This window comes from Muntiacus reevesi, chromosome 11 (genome assembly GCF_963930625.1).
Source record: "Muntiacus reevesi chromosome 11, mMunRee1.1, whole genome shotgun sequence".
NCBI classification, from domain to species: domain Eukaryota; kingdom Metazoa; phylum Chordata; class Mammalia; order Artiodactyla; family Cervidae; genus Muntiacus; species Muntiacus reevesi.
Genome location: NC_089259.1, coordinates 72,291,205 through 72,316,395, shown reverse-complemented (window position 1 = coordinate 72,316,395; position 25,191 = coordinate 72,291,205). Strand labels below are relative to the sequence as shown.

The 25,191-nt window shown below is 49.5% G+C and overlaps 1 protein-coding gene across 1 annotated transcript in view; it reads left to right on the top strand.

Moving 5' to 3' along the window:
• STK24 (serine/threonine kinase 24) overlaps positions 1–25,191 on the top strand; it is an 89,507-nt gene that overhangs the window by 47,005 nt on the left and 17,311 nt on the right. Inside the window, exons 3-5 of the mRNA XM_065901872.1 lie at positions 18,991–19,047; positions 23,948–24,056; positions 24,464–24,621. Coding sequence (XP_065757944.1) covers positions 18,991–19,047; positions 23,948–24,056; positions 24,464–24,621 — 324 coding nt within the window. The remainder of the gene's footprint in view (positions 1–18,990; positions 19,048–23,947; positions 24,057–24,463; positions 24,622–25,191) is intronic.

Genomic DNA, 25,191 nt, shown 5'->3' with positions numbered 1-25,191 from the left:
AATACAAGGTCATAATGAAACCCTGTGTTGGGGAGTGAGGAGTGGTTTGGGTGTGGTGTGCAGGAAAGAGGGACTTCTTTGGCTTTAAGTTACTCTGTGAGGACATAAGATTGTAACAATGGACAGTTAGGTGCTATAGATCAATCTAAGCCCGATTTCTTTTTAAGTAGCATTCATTAGAGTCACTCATTCTGTTCAGCATCTCAACTCTGTAGGTTTTCTGGTCTTGGGAAGATTGCCAGAGTTTTAGAATCTCTACTTTGAGATTCTTGCTTAAGCCAGGATTTTAGTCTTGAATCCTAGTTCATGATTACCTAACTGTCTCGTATCTTATGGGGTTACCGTAAAGATTGAAATCACATAGGTAAACTGTCTAGCATGTTAGATATTTAGTAAATGCTAATTTAAGAATTTTTTTTTTAATTAAGGGAAAAGTTATTTTGCCAAATTTGTCTTAACATTTAGCATATTAAAACTAGGGTTATTATTTTCTTTTATAATGAACTCTGTAATATTCTCGAATATCAGGCCAGTTTAATCAGTGCACATCAGGTGCAGGGCAAAGCAAACCTTTGCTTTTCCCAGTCATTTTTGTTATATTATCGGTATGAAGGAAGCACGTCCATTAGTCCTTGTCTGATAATGCATTCAGATCGTTGACTTAAGAGTGTTTTTCTTAAGTTCCTAGAACTTTTAGGGTAATTTTATCAATTGTATTTGTCGGAAAAGTAATACAGGAAAGTCCCTTCACATGTTTTGATGTTGTATGCAAGTATAGACGATTCTGCTATGGGGTTGATTGTACGTTAGCGTGATGGTTTCAGAAAGCTCATCCATTTTGTAGCCTGTGTCCGTACTTTATTCCCTTCTATTGCTGGATAATATTCCACTCTACAAATGCACTGCATTTTATTTACCCATTTGGCAGATGATGAACATTTGGGGCTGTTTCCACTTTTGGGCTGTTATGGACAATGTTGTCGTGAACATTATTTTCTGGTGTTTGTGTCAACATGCTTGTGTTTCTCTTGGGTATGTGCCTAGGAGTGAGATTGTTGGGTCATATGGTAACTCTGTGTATGACACTTTGAGGAACTGCCAGGCTGTTTTCTTTTCCAAAGACCTGCACCAGGGGGATTCTGATTTCTCTGCATCCTCTTTGCATTCCTGTGACGGCCACCCCCAGGGAGGTGAGATGGTATCTCATTGTGGTTTTAGTTTGCATGCCCCTCATGGTTAATGATGTTGGGCCTTACTTTTCTACTTCCTTGCCAGTCTTGATAAACAACTTTAAAAAATTTTCTAATTCCATAAATGCAGTAGAGCATTTTATTATGCTCGTTTGCATTTCTGCCAATAGTGGGTTTGCGTGTCTTCACAAATGCTTAGCCCTTGGGATTTCTTACTCTGTTGAGTTTTGTTCATATCTTTTTAAGTTTTCAGTTGGTTTTCCTGTGTTCTAATACTTGATATGTATATGGAAATGTTATCAGTTTTAGATACCACAAGTATTTTCTCTGACTCTGTTACAGTTCTTTTGACTTCAGGGTGTCCTTTGTTGAAAAAAAATCCTTAATATTAATGTAGTTAAATCTCTCAGTTTTTACCTTCAGATTTCTGCTTTTGGGATCCTCTTTAAGGAACCTACCAGTTACCTAAGGTTAAGAATTATATGAAAATTTTCATCTTTTAACAGCCTTATAATTTTGCCTTTTGCATTTAGCTCTTTTATCTGTCTGCCATACAGTTTGAAGAGAGGGTTTTATTTTTCTCCATGTAGAAATAAGTTTTATAATACTATTGTATAAAGTAGTATTTTCCCCACTTACATGTGATGTTGTATACCAAAGTCCTCTTAGATGTCTAGGCCTATTTCTTTCTCTGTTTTTTTCCTGGGCCAGTTATCACTCATGGTCTGTGTGTGCGTGAGAGAATTATAGTTACCTTGACCTTGTTTTGAGTTGTAATATCTGGAGTGATACTGGTTTCCACCTCTGCCCACACATATCCAAAAACTTTTGCTGTTTTTAACAAGTACATGAGGTCTCTGAAGACGTTTTTTCTTCCACATGTCTTAGAATGAGTTTGTACATTTTCAGTTTAAAGTCTTACTGAAGTTTCAGAATTGATTTTTGAGAATTGGCATCTTATGTCATTGACTATCAATATCCATTTTTTTAAATTAGGTTTTCATATGTGAGCTTTAATACAACGTAAACATTTTCCTCTAGAAAGATTGTGCAGGTTCCCAGACACATTTTTATTGCTGTTCTGAGTGATACATTTTCAGGTTGGTTATCACCTATTTAAGGGGACGAGTTTTTTTTTCTTTTTCACATCGTTTCTGGCAATCTTGCTGAACTCTTACTAGTCTTCTATGCATACGCTCATGTCTGTAAATAATGATGGTTTTCTGTGCCCCTGTCCATTCACGTCACCATCTTATAGCCTATGTTTTGACGACCATGACCTCTAGAACTGTGTGGGCTGGCAGCGATGGGAGGGATACACTGGTCTTGTTCTTGATCTTAAAAAAAAATGCACGTTAAATTTTTCTTTAAGTAGGATATTTGCTATAGAATTTTGATGTGTGGCCTCTTTTGTTTTTTGAATTAAAGAAGTCTGCTGCTATTCCTGGTTAGACTGTTTTGGTCTTCGTTTTTAAACCATAGCATGTACTTTTTTCCCCCCTGTTATTGTAAAGCTAGGTATGTGGTTTTTCTCTTTCCATCTCAGTGTAAGTAGATGGCAAATAGCCAAATCTGCAGCATGGCCTTTCTGATTTCTAAGAAAGTAAATTGGTTTCGTAGAGCAGGGAAAGTCTTCCGTAGTTGGCTGTTGTCGAGGCTCGGAGAGTTGCTTTATTAGCTGAGAACTGTCCGAGCCCCGTCTGTTACAGTCAGTTTTCTTCTGTTGAATTCTGCACGGTGCTCACAGACAGGACGGGAAAAGAGAGCCTGACCTTGCCTCAGACAGCGTTCCCATCGCCGACTCCTTCCCCGGGTACTTCCTTCCTGCTCATGGGTCAGGAGGGATGCTGACGCAGTGTTTTTGCGGGTTGTTCGGTAGATCATCGATTTTTTTTTTTTTTTTTTTTGTGGGGGGGAATCACTGTCTCTAGGTTCTGGGGTGGAGGACTAACTTGGCTCGGAGTGACAGAGTTGAGAACACGGTGAACTGGCCGGTGTGTTTCGTTGCTGAGATGTCTGCAGTCTGTGGACTGTTTGTGTCTTGGAACCAGCAAGAAGGGGCAGTGATGTGTCGGAGTCACTCAGACGGCAGCGGGGAGAGGCCCTGGGTGGTCTTCATTTCTGTGTGTGGCTTGGAACTGTTTCTACTTTCGTCGGGGTCGGTCCGAGACACACGGGAGCAAAGCACCTCAAGTGGCAGGAAGCCTGGGAGGAAGGTGGGGCTCTGGGGGGCTTGGACATCCTCGGTGAGCCGTACATGATCCTGAATTTACTGTAATATTAAGTCTTCTTCCTCCATTGCATTCAAGTTCCACTTCGATACTTCGCCTCCGTGTTTCGGGCCAGGCAGCTTGGTGGGATGACGTGGTCCTAGCCTGACTGGGAGAGAGGAGTTTGGGGGTGGTGAGGGGGAAAGGCCTGCAAATTTAGTTTCGAGAAAAATCATAAGCGACCTGGAGATGAAGCCTAGTTAGAAAAGGGGGCGCTGGTTTGCCTCGTGTCCCCACTTCTCTGTGCTTTTCTAGCCATTCTGACCCCCAGGCTCGAGCTCTGGAGATGGTCCACCTGCCTGTGAAGATGGGGGTCCCAGCTCCAAGTTAAACCAGCCTTGTAGTTGGTTACCTGGTGCTGGACACGTGTCCTTCCCTGTAAAATAACAGAGTATGGACACGTTGATCTTTCAAGTTTTTTCTGTGTGATTCAGCATGGCTTGCCATTTAATAAGGCTTCCCTGGTAGGTCAGTGGTAAAGAATCCACCTGCCAACGCAGGAGATGTGGGTTCAGTTCACGGAGCCACTAAGCCTCTGCACCACAACACTTGAACCTGTGCTTTAGAGCCTGCAAGCCACAGCGGCTGAGCCCACGTGCCCTGGAGCCCGGGTTCCAACAACGAGAGAAACTACAGCAATGAGAAGCCTTCACATCGCAACCAGAGAGTTGCCTCTGCTGTCTGCAACTAGAGAAGCCCATGCAGCAATGAAGACCCAACACATTCAAAAATTAGATGAATAAGTAAAATTATTTAAAAAACAAACATGTCTCGTGCAGAGAAATTGCTAGAATATCATAGGTTATTAGAGCAGAAAGGGACCTGGGAGGCTCCCAGCCTCACCCGGAGAAGCCACCTCAGCGCCTCCCACCAAACAGGGTTTTTCCTCTGGAGCTGGAAGGAGGGCGGGCTTCCCGGAGCCCTGGGGCCGGGGCGGGAGGTGGGAGAGCCACAGGCCACGTGGCCCGGCCGTCTGGCAGGGTGCCTCCAGCCGGGTCGCTGCTGCGGGGCTCGCCCCGACGGCTGACATGTCCGTGTTTGCAGTGCCCGCCACCAGCATCCCGTGGAGCCCGGCATCTGCTCACGGGTCAGTCTTTCCATGGAGACCCCTCGGGAAGCTTGAGCAGGTGGCCAGACGGCAGACCTGCAGGGCCCAGGGTCACCCTGGCACTCCTGCCTTGGTTCTCAGGCTGGAAGGTGTCGTCTCCACAGGACCTCATTGTGGCCGTGTTGAATTTTTATTTACCGCCCCCTGGGTAGTCCCACGGGAGAAGTTCATGCCTGGCACGAGGAAATGGTTTTCTTTGCTCTCGAGGCAGAGCTGATGGCCCCCTCTGTGGCGCACGTATGAGGCCACATGGACTCGGAGTTGATCCAGGAGCCAGGCCCCCGTCGACCCAGACCCAGAGGCCTCGCCTGTGCTGCCAGGACCCCCATGGGGCTGGGCGGCGGGCACCCCCCGCGGCCCTGGAGCCCTGGTCCCCGCCGCCCCGTCCCTCCCGCTGCTTTGCCCGCACGCAGTCTAGTCTCTGCCAGGAATCGCCTGGTGGCGTTGTGGGCCCGGTGGCTCCGCCGGCCTGCTTCTTCAGCCGAGGGTGGAACGCCAGGCGGCGCTCGCCTCCCCACTGCCCGAGCTGCCCCCTTCCTCCTCAGCTCAGCCCTTCCTGACAGCTGGCGCCTGATGCTCCATTCCCTCGCATCCTGGGGTGGGGCCTTTGTGATGCTGTTGCCTTTTGGTTTGACAGTTGAGACCCCTCGGGGTCTGGAGGACTGACTGCTGAAGAGTTAGTTAGCTCCTGGTCCTTTCAGGAGGGTTGAAGTGGTTGAGATGTTTTCAAAAAACCTACGTATGCAATCGAAAGGTTTTACTGGTACGTTTGAGAGTCCTTTTGTCCCAGTCGTGACAATTCATCTTTTTAAAGGGCTTCCCTAGTGGCTCAGAGGGTAAAGCGTATGCCTACAATGTGGGAGACCTGGGTTCGATCCCTTGGCCGGGAAGATCCCCTGGAGAAGGAAATGGCAACCCACTCAGGTACTCTTACCTGGAGAATCCCATGGACGGAGAAGCCTGATAGGCTACAGTCCAACGGGCCGCAAAGAGTCGCATATGACTGAGGAGCTTCACTTTCTTTCTTTTTCTTCTTTTAAAATATGGTGTTGGTTTCTGTTGTACATCAACACGGATCAGCCTATAGGTATCTATTTATCCCCTCCCGTGATGACTCATCTTTAAAGAAGTAAATTCATCTGTATGTGACTTTCTTCTCGTTCCTCTTTGGATATCTGAAACGTAGATTTATTAAACTCCTCATGAGTAGGTTTCCCTGCTCTTGTCTCCGTATGCTTGATGCACAGATGACCAGAGAGAGTGTTCTGATGTCTGTCAGTCGCATTACGCTGGTGGCAGGTAGCAAATATCCTCAGGCATTTCTTTGAAGGAAAGAGGAATTCTTTTTGAAGAAAAGGAGCTTGGGATGCGACCTGCTGCAGACAGCTTTGGTAGCTGTGCGTTTGTGCGTGTGTGTGCTAAGTCGCTTCATTCATGTCTGATTCTTTGCAGCCCTATGGGCTGTAGCCCGCCAGGCTCCTCTGTCCATGGGATTCTCCAGGCAAGAGTACTAGAGTGCATTGCCATACCCATCTCTAGATCTTCCCGACCCAGGGATTGAAATTGCGTCACTTACATCTCCTGCATTGGCAGTCAGGCTCTTGGCCACCAGTGCCACCTGGGAAGCCTGGGAATTACTGATGTCTTGGTATTGGGTGACTGTTTGCTGCTGCAGGTTGAGTTGCTAAAAGCAGTTTCTTTAACCTGCTAAGTAGACCAAGCATCATTACACTGGTTTAGGTCTTTAACTGAGTTGCCTGGATTTTGATGGTTGTTCGTTGCCTTAGTGTGAGATTGTCTTTCTGATTATATGCTTCAATTCCATCTAATGACTTTTCAGTGTAGAAATAAATGGGTATCAGTGGAGATCAGCCCGTGGTGAGGTTGGCTATAGACCAGTGCTTATTGAAGCTGATCACCCACGTTTTTTGTTTATTATAGAAGCCTTTTCCCTCTGCTTTTAACCAGGCTGGTATAGAGAGCCGTGTGGATTTGGGAGTCATTATTGGTCATATTTTTTAAACGGCTGTGATGAGGAGGAGTTTGCAGGTTTTGAAATGTTTGGTAGAAAACAGTTGGTTCTTTAAAAGTAACAGTTGATTTCTGGGTCTGTTTTGAGAAGGAAATGCTCTTAGGCTTGCTTTCTATTCTGAATTGTGGAGTTCAAGACCGCTTGCCTTTCTCTTGCCCCCTTAACTCACCCTGCCCCTAGGTGGAGCGGTATTTCTGGACACTTTGCGTTTTGAAAATGGAGCTCCATTCAGAGGGGGACAGACTTGTCCCTAAAGGAAAAGGGGCATAAATATGCCACAGGCAAAACCACAATGATTTCTTTGATTGCAGGGACCTTGGGGCCATCTTGTGCTAAGAACTTGCCTTTAGAAGATCCTTTGGTTCCCATCCATGTCTCCCTGTCCTCAAAGGGATGGCAGCCCGATGGACAGTGGGCTCATGGCCCCCGCCTCGCCAGACTCCCGCGGAGGTAAGCTGCGGTCAGCGGTGCCCAGACAGACGTGCGCCCTCCGCCACCCTGAGCTCAGCCTCCACCCGCAGCTCGTGCACGCCTGTCAGGCTTTCTCCTGTCTCCAGCCAGGGCCGGGGCTCTGCCTCGTCGGATAGCCACGCGGGGCTTAGGAACGAGTGGAGTGCGCGGCAGGCCTGGGCGCTTTCTCCGGGTTGAGGACAGGCGTTCCCCCGACTGAGATGGTGGTCTTGAGCTCACGGTCAGCCCGCTGCGGGCCTGTGTCTGTCACTCACTGCACGGCGGGCCTCATTCTGGTCCCTCAGCCAGTATTGCTTCGGGGGCAAGTTGCACAGTCTCCTGCCCTTCTTGCTTGTATCGGGCCGGGGTGGGCGCGGAACACACTGTTGACGGGGTCGCTGTCGACTCTCACGAGTCTGGTGCCAGCGTGTGTGGTTTACCTACCGAGCTCTGACCGTCTAGGAGGTAATGGCTCTGGATCCGGACCCGGGGAAGGCTCAGCGGGCCACGACTCCGCGTCTGCCCAGGGGATCGGACGGCAGCCCCAGGCCACCTCGGGGCCTCCATTGGCGCTGTGCCCGTGAATCCCACCCCAGTCCCTGAAAACTGTGTTTCATCACTTTGGTTAATTAGAGACTCAAGAGTTTCAAACCACACATAAGAGGTGTGAATAATGTGATATAAATATTGTTGGAACCCTCTGTTGTGGTTTCCCTTCCTTTTTTTTTCCCCTTCTATTTTCATTTCAAAGTTTAAGCGGTAACGTGAATGACAAGACTCTTTCTAGAAAGACAAGTTTCTTGGCTCGTCTGACATGTGTATACAGTTCTACTTATCATGGATAGTAAGAAAAGGTGCGGTCACCAGAGGGCATTGAGGTGTGCCTTGGAAGTCTAGTGAGTGAAAGTGGCTCAGTCGTGCCCGACTCTATGCCACCTCATGGACTATACAGTCCATAGAATTCTCCAGGCCAGAATACTGGAGTGGGTAACCTTTCCCTTCTCCGGGGGATCTTCCCAACCCAGGGATTGAACCCAGGTCTCCCACGTATGCGACCTCATGGACTATACAGTCCATAGAATTCTCCAGGCCAGAATACTGGAGTGGGTAACCTTTCCCTTCTCCGGGGGATCTTCCCAACCCAGGGATTGAACCCAGGTCTCCCACGTATGCGACCTCATGGACTATACAGTCCATAGAATTCTCCAGGCCAGAATACTGGAGTGGGTAACCTTTCCCTTCTCCGGGGGATCTTCCCAACCCAGGGATTGAACCCAGGTCTCCCACGTATGCGACCTCATGGACTATACAGTCCATAGAATTCTCCAGGCCAGAATACTGGAGTGGGTAACCTTTCCCTTCTCCGGGGGATCTTCCCAACCCAGGGATTGAACCCAGGTCTCCCACGTTGCAGGCGGGTTCTTTACCAGCTGAGCCACAAAGGAAGCCCTTAAAGTCTAGATGTGTCATTGAAAGTGTGAGCATGCATGGTTCTCGTGAATAATGAAGTTTGCCACCAGCCTTTCACACTGCATTTGGGCCTGTTGCGTCTTTGTGGACGGAATCTCCCTGTTTCCACGTAACTGGCACATAATTGGGCTCCACGGATTGGCAGGAGTGGTGTGGATGGGGAGGGTCTCACGTTGATTGGAGTGCAGGCTGGCTGCCTGCTGGAGGCTCCGAGGGGGGCCTCGAGCCAAGGGAGCGTTTCTGGGTGCGCCGCGTCCTTGAAGATGTTAGTAGGCGCTGCCTGGTGAGATGTTTGGACACGCTGGGTCTAGTAGGTTTCTGTTACAGTGTTCTCGGAGCTTTTGAGCCTTGAAAGGGAAGTTTAATATGTGGCATTCCTAAATGTATTTCTCTGTGGGACCCTTCTCTCTGTCTCTCTGTGTTTCTCGCTCGGTAAATTTCAGTTCTGTGAAATACCCGACAGATCCCTCTGAAAGTAGCTCTCTAGTCAGCACTTGGAGGATGAGCCTTAGGAGACAAGTGTGGTGGAGAACATGAGCCTGGAGACGCCAAGTTGACACGAAGCGGCAACTTTGTGTGGGCCTCCTGCTATTTCGCCGTCTTGAGAAAAGCATTCCTTTCAGTGTTGGTGGTTTAAAGGACTATGAAGCATGAAATAAAAGGCAATTAATGAAATAACATGTTCATGTTTTAAACAGTTTTATTTTCCAGTAGTTTTGTGAGTGAGACCATGGGATTTGAGAGGAAATAAGCTGTGAATTATTCGTGCACGCCTTGTTCTGTAGCAAACGCAAGATAATATGTTAGCACAACACACAGAGATCACGAGAGCCGAAATCTACGGTGGATTTAAAATCTTAGCGGACTGAAACTGTTAGGGGCTTGGTGGTGGTGGTGGGGTGATTAATACCACAAGTCCCTAAAATCTTTTTGTCTCACTTTTTCATAAAGGTTTGCCAAAGCTGTTTCTAAGGGTTCCTCAGCCCCAGCGGGGGTGCAGTTTGCTTTTTGTTCATTGCTTCGTCCCCGAGCAGACAGTGTAACCGAGGGATGAAGGTACCATTGGAGAAGCCGTCTCAGGCCTTCCCTATGGGCCTCTCTGCCCTGCCCGGGACCCTCCTGGGCCCCTGCTTCTAGTGCAGGGCCGCCTGCTATTGCCCAGCGTTGGGGCTGCGCACGTGCAAGCCTGGTGGGTGTGCGGGCGCTCCCCCCTCCATCTCTGCAGTCCTCAGAGACCCCGACTCCTAATCTGGGGTGGACGGGCCACCCGCAAGGAGAGGCCGAGCAGGGTGGCCGCTGCCCACCTGCCTCCCTTGGCCGTGCCTGTGCCTGAACCTGGTGGGGTCGGGAGGAATCTGGAAAACGCCTGCTGGTTCTAGAAGCGCTCGGCCTAATGACGTTAGACTCTCAGTGTATTAAAACTTGGAAGGGAGCGTGGCCTCTGTGCCAGGAAATGATCTGATTTGTCCATTTTATCATGTGTTTGCGAATCCTCTGGGTCAGTTCCTTAGGTTTTTGGCTCAAACTCTTAAACACAATTGATTTCAGAGTTACTTCCAAATATCTGCCCCGTGCCTGTGCTCCTTCCATCTGTGTTCGCTATTTGTTGGCGCCAGTTAATTTTCTGTATTCTCTAAAGAAAACGGGCTTGGGGCTTATGATTCTACGTGAGCAGCGTGGCTATGAGAAGGTAGAGTCTTTAAAAAGGGAGGAAATTCACGCACGTTTTCATAAACATGAACAGATGCACAGCTCTCTCGAACCTCCTCTGAGCAACCATTTCCCAAATGTTGGATTTTTTTTTCCCCCCAATTTTGCAGATGGGGAGCCCTAGAATTCTGCAAGAATGGCCAGATGGTGGGCCACGCCCAGAGGCGCGGGGCAGAGCCCGTCCCGGGCCTGCGGAGTCCTTGGTGCTGGTTGTTTGGTCACTGACTTTGGTTGTGCGAAGAGCTGGCAGTGGCAGCCTGTCCCATGTCCCCCAGCTCTGCGAGGAGGGCCTTTCCCCCACACTGGAGCCCAGGCCTCAGCCTGCACACTCTCCCTCCATCCACGTTTGCTGCCTTGTTCCGAGATGGTACTGTTGACTCCCACGTGTGGGGACCAGGGTGTTCTTCGCCCTCGTGAGCCGCCTGCCACCCCTGGACTAGTGGGGCTCTCATTGCACTGTGCTGATCTGTGCGGTCGTTCAGCCACGTTGGGGGAGCCCCGTGTCCCCTCCACCCACTCCCACACGGTGACAGCCAGCCTCCGTGGCCATTTGGAAGTCATCAGACGCATTCCCCGTTGTCCTGGAACAGCTGCAGCTTCTGCTTCTGGGAGAGGGGAAAGAACATCTGTTTTCTCTGAGTGATTTTTAGTTTGCAAGCATCTGTCCTTGCGTTTCTGGGAAAAATAGAAACGGCCTGGGAGCCCTTTCTATCAGACCCCAGGGTGACCGCGGGTAGAAGCAGAACAACTGACTGGTGGGTGGACTAAACGAATCCCCAAGGAAATCTGACTTGAAATCACAGAGGAATATATTTCATCTCACAGTCAATCATGGAAATCGAGCAGTCGGCTTAGTACCAAAGGGAACAGAAAACGTTGAGGTGTTTCCGAGGACAGGGGCGTGGATTTCTTTCTCTCCCCGAACACCCTACCTGACTGACTGCAGAACGTCCCTGCAGACACTTGGCATCTTCATTTTATGGTTTTCAAGAAAGTTGAACGAATTAAAATTCCAATCAGGTGAAATATTTTACTTCACCAAAAAGAAACTCAGGTCTGTTTTCTGACTGATGATACTTATGATTTGAAATAAGCATTAATTGTATTCCTAGTTCTGTTTGTCTCAACAGCTGATGGAAAAACCCAAGTGAACTTTTTGACCAACCCTTACCTCTTCTGCACATTCAAACCTTTGACACATCTCAACACAACTGATATATTTAGATACAATAGTTATAATTAATTATGCCATCTTGGGCTTCCCAGGTGGCACTCGTGGCAAAGAACCTGCCTGCCAGTGGAGGAGACATAGGAGATGCGGGTTTGATCCCTGGATTGGGAAGATCCCCTGGAGAAGGGATGGCAACCCACTCCAGAATTCTTGCCAGGAGAATCCCATGGACAGAAGAGCTTGGCGGGCTACAGTCCATGGGGTTGCAAAGAGTCTAATACAACTGAAGCGACTTAGCACCCACAGTTAGGCCATATGCTTTTTTTTTTTTTTTTTAACTTCTATTGTCCAAGTTGGAGAAGGAGATGGCAACCCACTCCCAGTATTCTTGCCTGGAGAATTCCGTGGACGGAGGATCCTGGTGGGCTACAGTCCATGGGGTCGCAAAGAGTCGGGCATGACTGAGCGACTAATCACGTCACATTGTCTAAGTAAATTTCTGGGGGGAAGAAAAAAGGTATCCTGAGATGACAGCCCTTACTTAGATTATGTAAAGAGCAGCTGCTTAGCATGTAACTACAGAGAAGCTTCCTGTGGGTGAGGAGAAAGGACCCCTCCCCACCCACTGTCACGCAGCGCAAGTGGGCCTTTAAGGTGTTTGGGTGAATGAGGCCATCAGAATGCAGACCTGGACTGCTCGGACCAGGCCCTTTTATTGAACCCTGTCTGGAAACCACACGATGTGGTAGTCATTACCGGCTGACCACAGTTTGCCAATTGCTGGACGGGGCACTTAGCGTGGCTCCTCTCTGGGTGTCTGTACGGAGCTGTGTGGACGTTTGTATAAATGCCGCGATGGGGTCTTCTGGCCAAGGTCTCGTCAGCGACCTTGGGTCTGTGCCCTGGGAAGGGGTTGCTCGTCTGATGCATGCACAGCTTGACTGTGTCCAGTCGCCCATCGTGAACAAACTGTAAATCGAGTACCTGCATCTCTCTGACTGTTATTCTGGAATAGGGCTGTGCAGAAGATAAAAGCGAGTGAGGTGGCCGGGAGGTGGGGAGCAAGAGGAGCAAGGATTCGGGTGGCAGAAACGTCTCCTCAGTACAACTCAGCTCTGAACAGACAGCATACTAAGTCCCTTCCTTCGGAAGCGGTTTACTGTTGGGGTGTGGTAATTACCCTGCAGGATGGAAATAGAAGTATAAATACATAAGAGAATTCGCCACCCATGCACTTGAAATAATAGCATCTGTTATTGGTGAATATCCTAATTCCATAAATTGCCTTGAACACTTAAGGCTCCTTTTCAATTTGCAGACCACAGTAAAGTCGTCTTTCTCAGCTGTGTTCACCCTCAGGCTTGGTCTTGTCCCATCTTTGGGCTGGGCCTTTATCAGAGAATTAATTCTGCGCCTCATTCGGTTTTGTGGTCTTGTTGCAGATGTTTCTGATGTATGCTGTGTTGTCATTGTTCAGTCACTCAGCCGTGTCTGACTCTTTGTGACAACATGGACTGCAGCATCCCAGGCTTCCCTGTCCCTCACCATGTGCTTAAACTTATGTCCATTGAGTTAGTGATGCCACTCAATCCTCAGTTGCCCCCTTCTCCTCCTGCCCAGTCTTTCCCAGCATCAGGGTTTCTTCCATGGAGTGAGCTCTTCCCATCAGGTGGCCAAAGTGTTGGAGCTTCAGCGTCAGTCCTTCCAGTGAATATTCAGGGTTGATCTCCTTTAGGATTGACTGGTCTGATCTCGCAGTCCAAGGGACTCTCGAGTCTTCTTTAACACCACAGTTGGAAAGCATCAATTCTTCGACTCTCAGCCTTCTTTACGGTCCAACTCTCATCCTTACGTGACTACTGGAAAAACCATAGCTTAAGACTATATGGACCTTTGTTGGCAAAATAATGTCTCTGCTTTTTATTACGCTGTCTAGGTTTGTCATAGCTTTTCTTCCGAGGAGCAAGCGTCTTTCAATTTCATGGGCACAGTCACCATCTGCAGTGATTTTGGATATGATGTGCAATGATACGAAAATCTTCATCTGGCAGAAGGATACTCTTGTAATTATTAGAAACACTTCACTTTTAGGAAGAGTCCCATTTTTAGCTTATCGTGATTATGGCAGACTTGTCTGACTTGGCAGTCTGTGCTCACTGCCTGTTACGTTTGCTCTTGTATGAGGATGGGGGGCGGGCGGCGGGGGGGAGTCCTCCTCTTTCACTTCCCCAGGCACTCCTCCCACCTTTTTTCTTGTTTTGTTTCTTCTCCGTCAGATTTAGGTTGTGAGTTTTATTTCCTTGAGACCCTGTAAGGATCTTTAAGCAGAGTGCTTTTATCCATCTTAATTTCTACCAGCATTCAGCACAGAACCATCACATTAACACATCTTTTACTGCGTCGTGCCAGATTTGTGTTGATGCCAAGGTGCAGAACATCTCAGTACCCGTCTGGGGAGACTTAATTACTGAGACTCACGCACACACATGCACGCAGTTAGAAGGCAGCCTCTTCCAGAAGAGAGAGTCTCCTGACGTGAATCCCGGGAAGAGCATCTGGGGGACGGCTCCATGTCCTTTCCAATTTGCTGCAGGACATTAGGGCAGAAGTTCTTCTTGGCACAGGGGAGCGGGGCGTGGGAATGCTGCAAGTCCCAGGCACACGTTACGTAAATTGAGGTTCTTTTTAGGCAGTCGGATTAGAGTTCGCTGCTTTCAGAAAGGAAAGCGGTTAAGAGCAGTTATGTTAGAACATGTTTCCCTCGCTGGCATCCTTTAGAAATTGCTTAGCGTCTGTGCTGTTTGTTCCTGTGGTTCTTGCTGTTTCGGTGTCTGACTCAGCATTGAGTCTGGGTTCCAGCGCCAGTTGCCTCCCCTCCCTGCACTCGCTGGGTATGCAGTTCTGTCCAGTGGAAAAGGCTGATGACCTAGATGCATGTGTTCTATGTCTGTGAGTCTCTTCCTGTTCTGTAGATAAGTTTCTTTATATAATTTTTTTTTTTTTTACTAGATTCCACATATGAGTGATACCATATGATACTTGTCTTTCTCTACTTGCCTTAGTATGCTCATCTCCAGGTCCATCCATGTGGTTGCGGATGGCATTATTTCCTTCTGTTTTATGGCTGAGTAATACTCCACTGTCTGTATATGCCACGCCTTCTTTATCCATTCATCTGTCGGTGGACATTTAGGTTGCTTCCATGCCTTGGCTATGGAATGGTGCTGCTGTGAGCACAGGGTGTATTATCTTTTTGAATGATAGTTTTGTCTGGATGTATGCCAAGAGTGGGATTGCTGGATCGTATGGAAACTCTTCAATTTTCTAAGGAACGTCCATACTGTTCTCTGTAGTGACTGCACCAACTGAACATTCCCACCAACAGTTTCAGGAGGGATCCAACAGTTTCAGGAGGGTTCCAACAGTCTGGGGAGGGTTCCCCTTTCTCCACATCCCCTCCAGCATTTGTTATCTGTAGGCTTTTTAACGATGGCCATTCTGACCCATGAGGTGATACCTCACTGTAGTTGTTTGGTTTGCATCTCCCTGGTCATTAGTGGTGTTGAATACCTTTTCAGGTGCCTGTTGGCTGTTGGTTTTCTGATGGATCTTCTCATTTCCTTCTCTCGCTGTTACTTCCGTGGTGTCGGCCATTGATCAGACGGTCCCCTCCTCTGAGCACCCGCAGCATTTTGTCCCACCACAGGCCGGCTGGTGGTGGTTATTTGCCCACTTTTCTGTCGCGAAAAGTGATTCATTTAGGAACAGAGCCTGGGCCCTGTCACTTTAGAACCTCCCGTGGCACTGTGCGTGTGGGGCAGGTGTCTGAGTCACTGAGGAGTGCTGACGTCTGTGGGGCAGAGGAACAATTAAATCAGCTTTTGTCGAGGTCAGGGATGGGGTTCTTGTGCCTGGAGTACAATTGGAGCGTGCCATGATCGTCAGGGCGTTGGTTTGACTGTAAAGCAGGATAGGGGTTTGGCTTCGATACCAGTTTGTGGCCTCCTAGTTTCACAAGCCTCCCAGTGGACCTAGGTTCAAACAGGGGACACTCTATGAAGTCCGTGTGGTAACAGCTCAAGTTCACGGGCACTGCGGTGTGCAAGGCTTGCCCCTGAGGTGGTTGTCCTTCTGGAACAGACGGGACACTGAACATGGCTTCAAGCCTGGTCTCTGGGTCGCGGAGCTGCTGAGGGCCAGAGGCAGATCCATACCTGGGCTGGAAAGTGCCTTTACGCCCGGCATCTTCGCAGAAGGCAGCTTTGGTTTTTATAACCCATACGCTGGTTTACTAAGACCTCCTGCATTGTTGAGACCTCCTGGGCCCAGCCTTTCCTTGCAGCACAGATGCACACACAAGCAGAACTTATTTCATTTCAGAATTCATGCTGTAAAATGTAATCCTTGTTAACGCTGCCACATCTGCCCCTTTTCTCATTTACCTTGTTTTAACCTTCCCGCCGTCTGAATGTCTGCGCATGTGGGGAGTGCCAGCTTTCAGTCACCAGCTCCAGACGGCACAGGGCACGCTTGCCTGTCAGTGGTGGCATTGTAGACGTGGTGTCCACGTTAAATTCATCTCCAAAAGCAAAATCAAAAGACAGATGAGGACATTGCTGTGTTTGTGGTCATGTTACAGGGAGCTAGCTGCCTTCTCTAATAGTAGGTCAACAGAAAAGCAGATAAAGGATATAATAAGGGCTTACAAAAGATAAAACACAGGTGACTCAGACTCAAGTCCCGGTGCCCTCCGAGGCCTCTCTGCTTGGCTGGGAGGTGCCCTGTGTCGGCTCGTGGCCGTCCCTCCGTGAGTCTGGGTCCTGATGTCTCCTGAGGAGGACACCAGTCACTTTGGACGAGGCCCACCAGTGTGACTTCACTTTACCTTTCACCTCCTCATGAAGACCTTGTCTCCAAACACGGCACATTTTGCGGTGCTCAAGGTTGGGACGTCAGCGTGTGACTTTCACAGGGGGACTGCAATTCCGCTCCTAAGTTCCATGACACTGGTTAAGGGATGGAGTGTGTTGACAGAGCAAGGGGAAAAATTGGCACCCATACATTGTTGGAGGCTGGATGAAACTGAGCTGACCTCTTTGAAGAATCATTGGTCATTATCTGTTTAACTTCAAGTGGATTCCTTTGACTCAGCATCCAGGAACTCCTAAAATGATACCTATGGGAGGCTCTTAAATTGACAGCTGGCTCATGATAGCAAAAGAATGGAAATAATATCATCAGTAGGGTGTGGGTTGGTTATGACTACCAAAAAAAAATATTCCTTTATTGACAGGTGTAGAGTGCTCTGAGGAGAAGCAAGGTATAGAACAGTGGCTCAGATGGTGAAAAAAATCGCCTGCAATGTGGGAGACCTGGGTTTGATCCCTGGGTTGGGAAGGTCCCCTGGAGGAGGACGTGGCAACCCCCTCCAGTATTCTGGCCTGGAGAATCCCCATGGACAGAGGAGCCTGGGGGGAAACTGTCCGTGGGGTTGCTAAGAGTCGCTAAGACCCTACTGAGCGAATTAGCACACAACCTTGCATAGAGTGTTATGTTTGGATAGAAGTGGAGGAGGGTTTCATAGGTATCTGCAGAAGACAGTCTCTGAAGTTACAGAAAACACGATGAGAAGTTGGATGTGGAGGCTGGGCAGGCAAGAGCCAGGGGTGAGACGGAAGCACTCCACACGCTGTGTGCGTGTGCCGAGTCACTTCAGTCGTGTCCACACTTGCGGCCGCGTGGACTGTAGCCCCCCAGACTCCTGTCCATGGGCTTCTCCAGGCAAGGACACTGGAGTGGGTAAGCCGTTTTCTACTCCAGGGGATCTTCCCGACCCAGGGATAGAACCCACGTCCCTTCCGTCTCCTTCACTGGCAGGGGGGCTCTTTACCACTCGCGCCACCTGGGTGGTTAACACTTGGGTGTCTTTAAAATTTTCAATCCTGAAGTTATTAAATAAATATTTTCTTTCCCTTATGAGGAACTTACAGGGTCATTCATAATTGGCATGGTTTGAGGTCATTTTTTTTTAAATGGAGTATTATGATTAAGATCATTCTTATTTTTAGAACTCTTATTTTTCTTAGAGTGCTCCCACAAGTCATTCATGCAGGAGGTTTTGCGAGGGCACTGACTGTATATCTGGATCATGACTGTACTTGGTCACCAGTCTGGTCCCCAGAACAGGTCCTGTGTGTCCCTTGAGCAGACCTCCTCCTCAGGCACCCTGGCCCCAAGGCTTGTGGGGCAGTAGTTATTTTTCATTCTGCTGTAGGATGTGTATGAATCAGTGTTCCAGATTTTATTTGGCTCAGAAGTTCCCATGCAGGGAAATACTGTTTGGCCTTGGTAACTGGACTGCTTTGGTTTGATCAGGTTATTCTGAGGCGCTTCAGGCTGACACTGGCGGAGGCTAATCGCTCTGGGCTCGTTTAGTTCCCCGAGCTTTGCAAGGCGCTTTCACATTCGTGATCTCATTTTATTATCAGATGAACCGTGAGGTTTATTATTGCCGTCTTTCTCTGGCCCGTGCACTCACAACCTAGCTGCCTCACAGTGAGTTGGTTGGTGACCGGCTCCCAGCTCGGAGGCTGCCCAGTGTAAACTGGCTTTGCCAAGGGCAAGCGAGAGTTGTCGGTCAGCACTGCCGTGCGGTTAACACTCGAGGCTGGTGGACATCGATCATGCAGTTCATGCAGTTGAGCGGGGGCGACTGGCCCCCAGAAGACACTGGCCCTGTCTGGGCTTCAGGACGGGGAGTGCGCTGCTGGCCTCTAGTGGTCGGAGGCCAGGGATGCCCCTCAACACCGTCTCAGGCACAGGGCGGCCCCCGGACAGAGGTGGTCCCTCCACAAATGTCAGTGGTGCCCAGGAGGAGAAATCCCGGCGGAGCCTGCAGCCTTCAGGGCCCGAGCTTGTTGGCTTTCAAGGGAGGAGCACTTGGGGATTTGTGCTTGAAAAGAACCTGGGAAGCCGTGGGGCTTCAGAAGGGATGGAAGGAAGAGACACAAGACACAGAGGCGGGGGAGAACGCTGGAAGACAGGGAGCACGCTGCCCACTGTCCCCCGCCTGGAGATCTCCGGGGAGGGCACGCGGCCTTCCTGGGGGACCGGTGCACCAGCCGAGCCACCTGCCCCCCCGCGCGGCTCAGAGCGGCAGGCCGGAGGGAGGTGGCCTGTCCCCGGCGCTGCACTCCGGCCGCCTCCTGGCTGACCCCCAGGGCCGGACGCGAGTGCCTGCTGCTGGCCTGGCCTGGCCTTGAGGGCCGATTCCGCCCGCCGCTGACCCTTCTGTGCCGGAGGGTCACCGGCTGACGTTGTGTGAAAACAAGGCATCCCCCCCTTCAAAGCCCTGGTGCAGCAGGTGTGGAACCCCGTGCCCGAGGGCAAGGCGGTTCTGGTGCAGGGTCCCTCTGACACAGCCCAGGTTTCCCCACACAGTTCTCACTTGGATGCGCTTTATTTGCTGTTACGTATTTATAAAATTTTCTAGTTCCAGAATCACAGTGGAAAATGTCTTTAGATTATTTAAAATATTTTTGCCTTTTTTTGGTAAGTGATTTCCTTCTTTTTTTTTTTGGTCTTTGCAGGACACTAAATTGTGGATAATAATGGAATATCTTGGTGGGGGCTCTGCACTGGACCTCGTAAGTATCATGTTGGATGTTGAACATGCAGCAGCAGTCTTGGTTGTAAAGATGACTCTGTTTACATTTCTGTCTCCCTCTTCAGTTGCATGAAAAAAGGGCCAAAATACTCCTTATAATAGGGATTTCTGCTTTTGACACGTTGCTGAAAAGTAGAGGTTCCCTTGTGAAGCCAGTTTTTGCTGTATCATGGGAAACCGGTGAATTCATTCCACGCAGCCACGAAAGGTGTTGCCTGCCCTCTCTGACCTCAGAACAGTTTCTAATTTTCTAAAACTGGTTTGAACTTTTGTGGCATTCAAGCACCATCATTGTTTCCCATTGCAGATGGTAACTTCACTTCTAAAACACGCGTGGAGCATTTTCATTTATAATTCATTAGAATTTTTAAAAATTAAAATTTGGTTTCAGGAGTAAGAGACAGGCACAGCATCACATGTGGGAGCGGTGGTCAGGCCACGTGTGGACGCTTGTGTCTGTTTCCTGGGGGCACATGCAGAGGGGCCTCGCTGCGCCCACAGTGTGTTTCTGGGGGAGCTGACCCTGCCAGCGGCGGTGTCTGCTACCTGGCCTGAGCCCGGCTGCCTGGCCCCCGCACGCAGTGGTGGCAGCTCGGTGTAGGATGACCTCAGAGTCATAGTCTGCGATTTGTTTCTCATGGTAAAACATGGATACGTTTGGCCTCAGGTGAGATGCTCAGAGATCACCAGCAGCTCATAAGCATTTACTTGGATCATCCTTGAAACACAGTATATGCAAAACAAAGACTAAAAGATCTCACACGGCTGTTTAGCCCCTGACATCTCACCCCCACGTGGTCATGCAGTGTGATCAGCACTCTTTTCCCTGACAGCGGGGGAAGGTAAACCTCTAAAACTGTGTGTATTATGGAAGGCTCTGTACCCAAGTTTAAAAACAAAAAATCACAAAATGTTATAAACCATAAAAGCAATTGGTCAAAATAGAGTTCAAAAGGAAATTTCAGGAAAGAAATTTAACACAGTTTCAACAATTTTATTAAAATGGAAAAGTGGCAAAACAGCTGGATACATTTTATGACTCGCTTTGCTTTTCCATAAATACATGTATTACACAAAGAGCTTTCTTTCTTTTTTTTTTTTTGTTACTCTTTTGAGAACTACTACAGAAATGTAGAAAATTGCCTCATTTTGTATAATTAGATTTTCTATTATCTTAAGTGAATTTCATTTGTGGTATGTGTGAAGTTATTTGTGGAGACGCTTTCCCAACGCTGAGCTCTTCAGAGCAGCAGTTCTAGTCTCTAAATGCTTTATTTATTCATTCCTAATGCCACCATAATTAAATTTATTTAGTGGCAACTTTCTTTGGATTTTTGAGTTGAAGTCTGTGAAACTGTGGACAGGACAGTTTGCAAGGCAGCCATAGAATTCTCCACTTATTAGATATAATCCCATCTGGTGTGAGTCCCAGCAAATTGCCATCCATCTTCTTACCTCAGTGACTCCAGGCACCCTTTTTGAATGTCCCCAAAACAGCTTATTTTAGTCAAGAAAACAGAGACACTCAGAAATTAGGTTTCCCAGCTAGCAAATAGAGCTGGGCTCTGCACATTGTCGTGACCAGCTGCAGAGCCCTGGCTCCTCCCACTGACTTTGTCGTTTCTCTCTTAATCTCTTACCTCTTTTTTTTTGGCTGTCCTGACCCCAGTCCTCAAAGGAGATGCACTTAAATAATAATGAGATACAAGAATTATTTATTTTTTGAATGTTGAGGACTATTAGGATTGAGAGAGTCTATTAAGTGTTCATACAAGATTTTAAAAACGCGTATGGCTGTAGTTGAATAAATGGGTTTGGGGCATTTCTTTGGAAAATTCCACCTTGCTTTATCTATCTAGTGTCTCTCTGTTAAGGGAGGGTGCCGACAGGTTTGTGTGCATCTTTGGAGCGGCCCCCATACATGTGGCCTGTCGGGGGAGATGACCGTGTCTTGTTAAGGGAAGCATTCTGCTGTTTCCTGGAGCAGAAAGGTCTCACTGGCGCTCTCCTCGCTTTAGAGGCACAACTTCGTCTTCATGCACCAGAGCTGCTCTAACATAATGCCACAGGCCGATGGCTTTTTTCACTCTGCATCTTAGTCATCTTGCCTTTTTACTGAGGCTGTAAGACATTAGTCTCAATGACACCTTAGCCTGGGGCAGGAAGACAGCCCCTTACTTCACCCAAGATTACCTTTGAGCATGTCACATAGCTAACACTTTGTTTTCCTTTCTTTTCATCTGGAGTTGAGGTTCCCAGTGGAGGCAGACAGTGGATTATACTGCATGTGGGGAAGTGCTACAAGGAAAGGAAAGTAGGGTGAGGTCAGTTGGGAGAAGGGGGAATGAGGATTAGCAACAGAGGGTCTGACACAGATTTTTCACTGATTACAAGATGTCAACATTATAGCAGAATCTAAGGACTCTAATTAAGAAGGAACTGGGCTATATGAAGCAACTGGATTATGTAAGAGGGTTTCCCAGGTGACGCAGTGGTAAAGAATCCGCGGGCCAGTGCAGGAGACACAGTTCGATCCCTGGGTCGGGAAGATCCCCTAGAGGAGGACATGGGAACCCACCCCAGTATTCTTGCAGGGAAAATCCCACGGACAGAGGAGCCTGGAGGGCCTACAGTCCATCGGGTCGCAAAGAATAGGACACACCTAAGTGCACATGCAGCAAGAACAAGGCTGCATAAGCCAGTCACTCAATCAGGCAGAGAGATGTTTGACAGACTTAAAAAACGAATATGCAGCATGAGTTTTAAGAAGTAGGGCGACATACTCGTTAATGTTTAGGGCAAGCTGCTGTGGTGGCCGCCCCAAGCGGTGTCTCACACGAGATGGGAAGTTCAGTTCTCTCCCGCACGTGGGCTCAGTGGCCTTCAGGCGCCTGCTGCGGTGGGTGACTTCCCATGGTCTTTAGTTTTTGTCCTCTCCGGCGGCCAGTGTTTCAAAGCCGAGGCTAGGACCAGGAAGGGGCTCTTCTGCTCATATTCCTTTGGTGAGGGCTTGGTCACGGGGCCAGACTTGGCAGCCGCAGAGGCCAGCAGACGTGGTCCGTAGGCGGGTGGCCGCCTGCAGACTGAGGGTCTCATAATAAGAGGAAGGAGGGATGACAGATCTGGGAGAGGGATTAGAGGTCACCCAGAGACGAGGAGCGATTTCCCTCGTGGCTCAGACAGTAAAGTGTCTGCCCACAGTGTGGAAGATCTTCTGGAGAAGGAAATGGCAACCCACTCCAGTATTCTTGCCTGGGAAATCCCATGGACAGAGGCACCTGGTAGGCTATAGTCCACGGGGTTGCAAAGAGCTGGACACGACTGAGCGACTTCACTTTCATTCTTAGAGATGAGGAGCAGTCTGCATCCTTCCCCGGTGCCCCCCGAATCTTTGTTTTGTAGAGATGATTGGAAGAGTCCTCTTAACTGAAGAGACTGCTTGGAAACGTGTTATTAGTGGTGGAGAAGGCGGGTCCCCACGAGTTGAGGAGCTCTGTGCTCCAGAGAACACCTGGACGCCCTTTACAGTGAATTTTGACCCCCCAAAAGGCCTCCGTGCTCTGTTAATAAAATAGTCTTTCTCTTCCCACCGCCGCCTGTGACTCACTGGTGGGTGGTGTTTGGGCCAGACGCAAAAGGGCATAACCACCCATGCATCAGTCAGAGAGCCAGCTCTCAGATGGCCCAGGGTAGAGGTTTCAGCTCTTACCTCCATTGGTGATCCCTCCAGGCCTCCCTGCCGTTCCTCTCCGGACGCTTGACTGTAGGAAGGGAGGGGGTCCAGCCAGGTGTTGTGGGTTGTCGGCCTGGGTGACCGTGCTGGCGGAGGAGACAGAAGCCCTGTGCGGGGACAGCGGTGTGGACGGCGGGGTGAGCTCTGCGCTCTGTGCCGGGAAGGAGGGCACATCTGCCAGCTCCTCCGCCTCCTTCCTCTTTTGCCCCGGGTTATGAGAAAAGTGCATTTTTCTTCATCTTGAGTATTAAAATTCCCACAATCTACGAACTCAGATAAGGCGGAGTTTCCAGACCGTGTGCTTCGGAGCAGTCAGTGTGTTCCTTGAGAACAAGATTCTGAGTCAGATAACTTGGGGAGGAATTCAGTTCTGCAGATTGAGGTGTATAGTGAACCGTCCTGGCCTGTGGTGATGGCGTGCAGGACCCTGTAGCCCACCAGGCTTCTGTCCATGGGATTTTCTTGGCAGGAATGGTGGAGTGGGTTGTCATTTCCTCCCCCGGGGGATCTTCCTGACCGGGGGATCGAACCGCATTGGCAGTGGATTCTTGACCACTGAGGCACCAGGAAAACCCCTTTGTGGGTATACATGTCATATCACGTAACAGAAAAAATTCCATCGTGTGGGGTTGATCTCCTTTTTGCACTCTTCCCCCCAAGGTTTAAAATTCAGATTTATTAATAAAAAATTCTGGTGCAGGGGTAGCCTCGGAAAGCCTTCAGCTCCCGGGCCTTCTCTCTGTGATGGCTCGTGTTTTGATACCCGTGGCCTGTATTAGAACAGAGCTGGACCGTGCCTGGTCCTCTCCCTGGCAAGCCTTGTGAGGTGCCAGCCTTGGCTTCCTGGCCCGACCTCCCTCTTCGCTCGGCTGCAGGCTTGGCCCAATCTTGGCCTTTCTCATTGGCCCCACTTTGATTCATTCAGCAAAGTCATTTTCTCTGATTCTTTATGTTTTTATTTTTTTGGCGAGGAGGGGGATTCTTTTTAAATATGTTTTAATTATGTGGGCAAAATATCTGTTTTGGAATGAAGAGGATTTCGACCTTGATCCTTCTTGTCCATTTAACATTGACTCTGTCCTGTCATCTCATACTTTTTCATCTAATCGTGTAAGTAACCTTAATCTTTTTTTTTTTTTCTTGTTAGTTAGAACCTGGCCCTTTAGATGAAACCCAGATTGCTACTATATTAAGAGAAATACTGAAAGGACTTGATTATTTGCATTCGGAGAAGAAAATTCACAGAGATATTAAAGGTAAGAAAGCATCCTGTTTATCCCCAAGGCGGGTAGGAAGGTTCGTTGTAGCATCTTAAGCTGTGCTTCTCTTCTCACGGGAAGTGGTCCTATGGGCATGTGGAGGGTGCCTTCGACATGCCTGAGTGGGTGGGGGGCCCCGAGGGGGCCTCGCCCGGGATGGGTGGGGGACCCCGAGGGGGTCTCGTCCGGGATGGGTGGGGGACCCCGAGGGGGCCTCGTCCGGGATGGGTGGGGGGCCCTGAGGGGCCTCGTCCGGGATGAGTGGGGGTCCTGAGGGGCTCTCACCCACTGTCTGCTCCTGTCGGCTCTGACTGCTCTGGATGGGGCACGCCAACCTGTTTCCAAGGGAGTGGACAGAAGAGTCCAGCAGCTGACTTTAGGGCGTCTTCGGTGTTATTTCGCAGCTGCCAACGTCCTGCTCTCTGAACACGGGGAGGTGAAGCTGGCGGACTTCGGAGTGGCGGGCCAGCTGACCGACACCCAGATAAAGAGAAACACCTTCGTGGGCACCCCTTTCTGGATGGCACCCGAAGTCATCAAGCAGTCGGCCTACGACTCAAAGGTGAGGCTGGCGCCTGGGCTTGCGGAGTCTGCAGGGGGGGGGGCGTTCCTCCTGGGCTCCAGCCTCACAGCACATCCTTTCGGGGTGACGCGGGCGCCTCGGTTAGAAACAGGGCTCTCTTGCTGCCTCAGTCGGTCCCTTTTACGTGTCCGGTCCCCACTGCTGACAATGTCTGTCTGACGGGGCGGGGGACATGGAGGGGCAGAGGCCCAGGCAGAGGCCTGTAGGGCGCAGGTCTGTGGAGAGGGGCCGGGGGCGCGGGGGGAGCCCAAGGGGTGGGTGAGGGCAGAGGGCCTCGGGCAGCAGGCTGAGCAGTATTTCAGGGACCAGGGCAGAGAGGACCCCTAGGAGAAGTGAGTCACAAAGCTGGAAGGCCAGAGCCTGGGAGGAAGCGTACCTTTCATGGCCACTGCAGACCCTTCCTGTTGTGGCATTTAGGGGACCCCCACCCGCCCACACACACACACACACACACACACTGGGATTGTTCTCAGAGTCTCCTTACTCCAGTCTCTCTTACCTATCGTGTACTGCACTCTCCCAGTTTCTGCCGTCTTCCTTTTTCCCTGT